At 39.7% G+C, this 7,435-nt stretch overlaps 1 protein-coding gene across 2 annotated transcripts in view; it reads right to left on the bottom strand.

Annotated features, from left to right (window-relative positions):
- Positions 1-1,316: 1,316 nt before the first annotated feature.
- tatdn2 (TatD DNase domain containing 2) overlaps positions 1,317-7,435 on the bottom strand; it is a 34,943-nt gene continuing 28,824 nt past the window's right edge. For both annotated transcript variants that reach the window (XM_059649654.1, XM_059649653.1), the window contains exons 4-5: positions 5,645-5,828; positions 1,317-1,722 (exon numbers count right to left, since the gene is read on the bottom strand). In XM_059649654.1, the coding sequence (XP_059505637.1) occupies positions 1,582-1,722; positions 5,645-5,828 (325 nt within the window). In that variant the 3' untranslated portion in view covers positions 1,317-1,581. The remainder of the gene's footprint in view (positions 1,723-5,644; positions 5,829-7,435) is intronic.

Raw genomic sequence — 7,435 nt, 5'->3', positions numbered from 1 at the left:
GCCCCAAGTGCTATATCTAGTAGCACCTTGAATACATTCAATGTTTTGGCATCAACTAGTTGCTGTGGTAATGAATTTACCAGGATGTTGTTGGGAATGAAAAATTTGAGTTATAAGAGAAAGCTGAATAGGCTAGGAATTTGTTCACTGGAGTGATATCTTGTGAGGTAATCTTAAGGTGAGACGAGAACGATTAAAAAAAAGGGGGCAGTTTTTAAAAGCACAATGGTTTGTGTATGGAATGAACATCCAAAGGAAATGGTGGATGCAGGTATAGTTACAATGTTTTAAAGACATTTAGATAAGTACATGAATAAGAAATGTTGAGGTTTACAGGCCAAGCGCAGGCCATTGGGACTTGTTTAGTTTGGGATAATGGACTGGCTGGACTGCAGGGTTTGTTTCAGTGCTGTACGGCTACAACTGTAATATGTTAGTTCAGCACTGGGAATGAAAATTACCACATCAGTGAATCTATCATCAAAAAGCAAGACTATGAATAATGTTTTGAGAAAAGAAAGCAAAAGATTCTAAAACTGTTTAATAATAAAGTTGTCCGAATCTTTAAGATTTACTTAAAAACAAAACCTAACTGTTCTAACTATAAAGGCACGTTATTTTGTTACCAGGTATATTTGTACTGAACTAGTGTAATGCAAAATGTAGGCACACAAAGAAAAGCAGATGTTGGAATCAGCATCACAGTGTGGAGCTGGAGGAACATAGCAGGTTGGGCAGCTTCAGAGGAACAGGAGAGTTGGTGTTTCAGGAGGGGATCCTCCATCAGGACTGTAGGAGTGTTGTGGCAGTGGCTACATACTTACCAGTGGACCAGAAGATCCAGGTTCAAGTCTCCACCAGTGCCAGAGGCAAACCATAACAAGTGCTATATTTACTGCTCCTCTGCAGTTAGGTGCAGACTGATGATACATTGCAGCTCTCCAGGGCTGGTGGGCCAGCAAGGTTCGTGTGTGCATGCATGCGAGATTTTTGCCTTTATCTAAAAAAGTCCATACCACTCTTGTACACTGCTGTTCAGTGACCACGCCAGCTATGAGTGCTAATCACTTTTTACTGTTCTATGACATAGCATACTGGAGCTCAATTATGTTGTGCGATGTCTCCTCAGAATGTGAATCTTCCAATGTAGAATATAGACAAAGCAGAATTTAAATTTTAAAAACTTTAACTTTTAATTCATTTACAAACTAAGTCAAGGAAAAAATAATAGCTAGAAACTAATATTGAGCTGTTGCGTTGTACTACGCATCTCTTAATATTTAAAATCTAGACATGCAAAATTGAAAAATCCAGTGTCAGAAATTTAAGTCCCATCTTCATGTATATTTAGTGAATCATTACAAATTTATGTTGCAACATCCAGTATTCAAAGTTGATAAAGAAACAGTAGTCAAATTGAAAATATGCAAACTAAGCCTTATGCAAAAAAATGCAAGCTGCAAAATAACATTCCAAGCTGGGATAAATTCATTCATTCTTTCATTCATTAAATGTCGACATTCTTATGGGTCACAATTTAAAAAAAAAACAATTAAAATAGGATGACATTCGGTCAATTGTTTATATTCCATATATATCTTGAGTATTTTTTCTCACTATAGAAAGAACTGTGGATAGCTTCATAACCTTCTGCCTGGCAATTTCCATTAGTGTATGTAAAGCAATTCCTGGATGGGAATAGCAACAAACCCTCTTTGAAATCTGGGGAAAAAAGGTATAAAAATCATTAAGTTTAAAATATCCACCTGCATAGACAAAACACCCATTCAAAAAAAAGTACGGAAAATTTTAGTTCAAGAACAATAAAACAAAATTGTTCCTTTGTCCACCTTCCAGGAATGTGACTGTTTTCTGATGCTGGACAATTAGATTAAAGTTACTCTGATTCTAAAACTCCCCATCCAGATCCTTAACAGCACATAGGGTAGCTTAGGATAGTTGGGGAAACTGTAGGACTATGTGTGTATAATGCTTAGTATTCACTTGGGTTCTGTTACTTAACACACCACGGTCAATTAGTTTCAGAGCTCATTTATGAGCATACTTCCTAGTCTTTAGAGCTGTTTTTCATCAAAGTTCAATTCTCAACTTGTATGGGCTGAATGGTAACAAAGACCAAGCACAATGCAAGATAGCATACATTACTTTCCGAAGGTGCTTGTAAGGAGATATATAAACTGCTGCCAATGACACTAGTAAACCATGCTATAAGTCTACAGTTGTGACACTTCAAATGACATTCTGAATAAAAACATCCAATTTTAAATGAGTATTAAAGAAAATTAGAAAATCACATTTCTAATTTAATTCATGCATTCAAATACTTCAAATAGAAATATCTAAATTTCTTTTAAAAATGTTGATTCAAAACAGAACAAAAATCACATTCTAAATCACAACCTGCATAAAACAATGCAATTCTAACATTGTCTTGTGACTTTAATTTAAATCCTTTGTTAACCAAACTGTGGAAATCATCTATCATCATTTTACCTCTTCAAACCATTTGATGACCACGGAGGCTTTGGGGGAGAATTTTATAGAGGTCTGAGCAACATGGGCTACTAATGAAAATGGTGAAAAAATTGAATAGGAGCTTGGCAAGACTTCACTGAATGTTGGTAGGGTTTTGCTGCATCTTGTATGCTTTTGCTGAGTGCCAAGGCAAGCCTCTGGATAGGGAGCAGTGAGTTTACAATGAAGGTGAATTATAGCTAAGTGTCTTAATAGCCTAATTCACTTCAGTAACGTTCAGCTTCCCATTTTAACAATCACACCATTCCTAACAGGCTAGGTGTTGAGAAATTTACATGGAAGGTGACGGCCTATTTATCACTAGACAACTAAACCAGAAAGTCAGCTAATGTTCTGGGGACTTGAGTATGAATCAGAGGTGGTGGAATTTGAATTCAAAAATAACTAAAATTAATAATCTATTGTCAGAAAATCCAAACAGCCTAGCAAGCCTTTCAATGGCTACAAAAACTCAAAGAAATGAGACCGGACAGAGCACCTGGCAACGACAATGGCAAAAACAGCCCTGTTGACCCTCCAAGATTACGAAGTGTGGGGCTGGATGAACACAGCAGGCCAAGCAGCATCTTAGGAGCACAGAAGCTGATGTTTCGGGCCTAGACCCTAGGCTCGAAACGTCAGCTTTTGTGCTCCTAAGATGCTGCTTGGCCTGCTGTGTTCATCCAGCCCCACACTTCGTAATCTTGGATTCTCCAGCATCTGCAGTTCCCATTATCTCTGTTGACCCTCCAAAGTCTCTTTACTAACATCTGGGGGCTAGTGCCAAAATTGATAGCTGTCTCAGATTAGTCAAGGAACAGCCTGACTGTCACTCAAGAAATCATTTCTTACAGAATGTGCCACACACCATCACCATCCCTGACAGACCCAGGTGGCAGCACAGTTTGGGAGGGAGTTGTCTTGGGAGTCCTTAACTTCAATTCTGGATGCAATAACGCCTCATGCCTTCAGATTAAACATGGGCAAGGAAACCTCGTGCTAATTACTACGTATCATCGTCACTTGGCTGATGAAACAGTACTCCACGTTCAGCAAGACTGAGGAAACAGAGGGTCTCAAGGGCTCAAAATGTACTGTGACAGTGGGCACTGAAATATACCACCAAGAGTAGCTAGGGAGCAGCATACTGATCAAATTAATCATGTCCTAAAAGGACAAGCTGCTAGACTGGATCTGCAGCAGATGAGGGCATCAAGAGCAAGAATCATACTGGACTACATCCTCACCAATCTGCCTACCAAAGCTGCATTTGAAAAGGCTTTCAGCGCAGCAAATGGATTTTTATCTGCTTATTGTCCCCGTCATCAGCTTTTCTTCCTGGCATACTATCCATTCCTTTATCCGCCTAACTTTCTTTATCTCACAAGAGAAATTCCAAACATCAGATATTCCACCACCCGCATCAAGTCTTTCTACCCTGTTGTAGATTGTTGTGCACTGAGAATGAGAGATAGGCAGGTATAAAGAAAAATGAAAGTGGGTGACACAGCTGTTGGTTTTGGTATAAGTGGGAGGAATCGCGAACGAGTGAACAGTCAGCACAGAGGGCATTCAGAGTTAGTGTTGGGGTTAACTTGGGTGACAGTGAGTGAGGGAAGATATTTCAGGCAATAGCAGGTGCAGTAGAGCATGAGCCTTGGTGAAAGGCGAGTACAGTAACAGAAATAGAATGAGAGATATTGGAAAGAAGGTAGAGGCTTGTATGCTGGAAGATTGGAGGTTATCAGTAAGAAAAAAGGAAAAAAAAAAAGAAAAAGGACATCCCATGTCTGCGATACCCATCCAGCAGAATCTTCAGGACCCTGCCTGCAACAAAGGCTGTCAATTTCTTTGCATGTCTGCCACATCTGGGGCAGATGTCAGGAGTTAAGCAGAGCAACTCTGGATTTACAGTGCTTGTCTGGGTGCACAGTTGGCTTTTAAAAATGGTGAGCGCGCAAAAGATACTGGTCAATTCTGGGTGACTCCACGAATGGTGGGTTACGATGGGGCTAGAATCAGACGAGATAGGGGTGGAGTATGTAGTTAATGAATTTGGCAAGATTTGGGGAGAAAAGTCACTCATTTGTATCACAAGTCTCTCCCAAACGTTTGACGCAATTCACACTTAGTGAAAAGGAACATAAGGTTCAGCTTATTTCTCAGCTCCAGTGGAAGAGGGTTTAAAACTTTTCTAGTTCCTTTATAAAGTTTAATTCTATCACTGGCAATATTCTACACTGCTTTCCGGTGCAAGATATATTTACCACTATTACTTGAGCATCATTTTTAACACTAAGGTTTTGCTAGAGCTGAGCTTACGTACCAAACAAATAAGATTGCTAATATTCTGTGTATGAACTTGCAGATACTTTCTGGTAGTAATAGCAACAAAGATAGGGTGGAATTTAACGGCCTTGCCTGAGAGAGTTTGGTAGGACATTAAGCAGACAGTCGCTGGGATCCTCGATGGGATTCCCACTGCCTTACCACTTCCACTCTGACTAAGCTCAGAGCAGGAAAATTTAACATTGCAGGGTCAAGTGTGTTAGTTCACATGACAAGTTAGAAACTAAATTCCATCACAGAAGTCCCTTGTCAACAGATGACCATGTAGCCAATGGGTTACTATAATCACCCTTTTAGTTTTGGTGCTCAAACCATCCTGATATGAAATGTCCTTTTGAACAATCTTGAACCAGTTCCTAGTGAGTCATTTTATTGTGTAACATTTGCATAAAAATGGAATATTGATTGACACCAAAAGAAGTTTTAGAAAAAAAATTAAAGCAACTTCCCTTTTTACAGTATACCATTTTAGCCAATTGGCTTAATGCATTCTCATGTTTATACTGAATGAATCATTGGAAATAATGAAGCTAATATTAAAAAAAAAGCAGCTGCTGGTAGCAGCTGTAGCTTAGTCTTGTAATAGTCATTACCAGCATAAGCAAAATATATAATGTTTTTCTGTATTTTGCCTGTTTTACAATCAACACTAGATTTCACACAACTAAAATGATTATATGATTTATAACTACATTCTAAATTGCTTACCTCCTCTTTGAATTATTGCAAGTGTTAAGATTGACAGATTAATAGAACTTACTCCTCTAGGTAAAAAATATGGTGCATCAGTTTCTACGACAATCCTCTCTATTGGAATTCTTCTTACTGCTTCCCTGACGACAACAGCAGTTGGGTAGGTTAACAGGGCTGTGAATCCAACTGACAAATTAGAAAATTCTCGTAGAAATGGTTCAATCACTTCATATCGACCTGTAAAGCAATGCCTGCAGAAAGAAAGATCAAAATCCAGGACAATTAAAATATGCATATTATTTTGGTTTTATTAAAACACTTACTGACAGCAAGCTGGCCAGTTCATTCTTGTATCTTCTAGAAACCAGCAACATGCAGCTTAATGTTCCAGGGTATAAATATTATAGGAAGGATTGAAGAGGGCGAGGAGGGGGAAATGGAGTTTTAGATTAGGGATAATATTACAGCTGTACTTATGGAGGATATTCCTGAGAGTATGTTCAGGGAAGTTTTTTGGGTGGAACTGAGAAATAAGAAAGGGATAATCACCATATTGGGGATTATACAATGGCCATCCCTCACCCCCTCCATTGCCCCCAATAGTCAGTGGGAAATTGAGAGACAAATTTGTAAGGAGCTCCCAATTATCTGTAAGAATAACAGTGTGGTTGTGATTAGAGATTTTAACTTTACAAACAGATTAGGACTGTCACAGTGTTAGCGAACTTGTATGGAGAAAAATTTGTTGAGAGAAAAGTTTGATTTAGTAGGTGCACGTACCTACTAGAGAAGGTGCAAAACTTGACTTACTCTTGGGAAATAAGGCAGGGCAGGTGACTGAGAGGTCAGTGGGGGAACACTTTGGGGCCAGTGATCATAATTCCAATAGTCATAAAATAGTGATAGAAAAGGATAGACCAGACCTAAAAAAGTTAAATTTCTAAACTGGAGGAAGGCTAATTTTGACAGCATTAGGCGAGACCTTTCAAAAGTTGATTGGAGAGTGAATGATCGCAGGTAAAGGGACCACTGGAAAACAGAAAAACCTTCAAAAAAAGAAAGGAGATAACGGGAGTCCAGAGACAGCATGTTCCCGATAGGGTGAAGGGCAAGGCTGTTAGGTTTAGGGAATAAGAGATAACACAGCATGGAGCTGGAGGAACACAGCAGGTCAGGCAGCATCAGAGGAGCAAGAAAGCTGATGAGGACCCTTCAGAAATGGGGGCACAAGGGGAGCTCTGAAAGAAAAAGAGAGAGAGAGAGAGAGAGAGAGAGAGAGAGGAGGGGTGGGGCAGGGGAAAGGTAGATGGGATGGTGATAGGTGAGTGCAGGTAGGCAGTGGTGGGGATTGGTCAGTGAAGTAGGAGGAGCGGATAGGTGGGAGAGAAGATGGACAGGTTGTTGTCAGGTCAAGGAGGCCGGATGAGAGAGAGGGTTGGTCATGGGACGAGGAGATTTTGAAACTGGTGAAGTCCACATTGAAACCATTGGGTTGTAGGCTCTCAAGGTGGAATGAGATGCTGGAGGGAATGCTGTAGAGAGAAACTGAAGTTTTGGTCAAGAAGGAAGCATAAAAGGTACAGACAGCAGGGATCAAGTGAATCCCTAGAAGTGTATAAAGGTGGTAGAATATACTTACGATGGAAATCAGCAGGGCAAAAAGGGGACGAGATAACTTCGGCAAAGTTATTAAAGGAGAATCCAAAGGAATTCTTCAAATACATTAAGGACAAAAGAGTAACTTGGGAGAGTACAGGGCTTCTTAAAGATCAGCACAACTGCCTGTCTATGGAACTACAGGAGATGGGGGAAGATATTAAATGAGAATTTTGCATCACTGTTTACTGTGAAGGAGGAT

Source organism: Stegostoma tigrinum, chromosome 11, assembly GCF_030684315.1.
Source record: "Stegostoma tigrinum isolate sSteTig4 chromosome 11, sSteTig4.hap1, whole genome shotgun sequence".
Lineage (NCBI taxonomy): Eukaryota > Metazoa > Chordata > Chondrichthyes > Orectolobiformes > Stegostomatidae > Stegostoma > Stegostoma tigrinum.
Note: the sequence above shows the minus strand (reverse complement) of the source record. Positions and strands in the feature narration are given on the sequence as shown.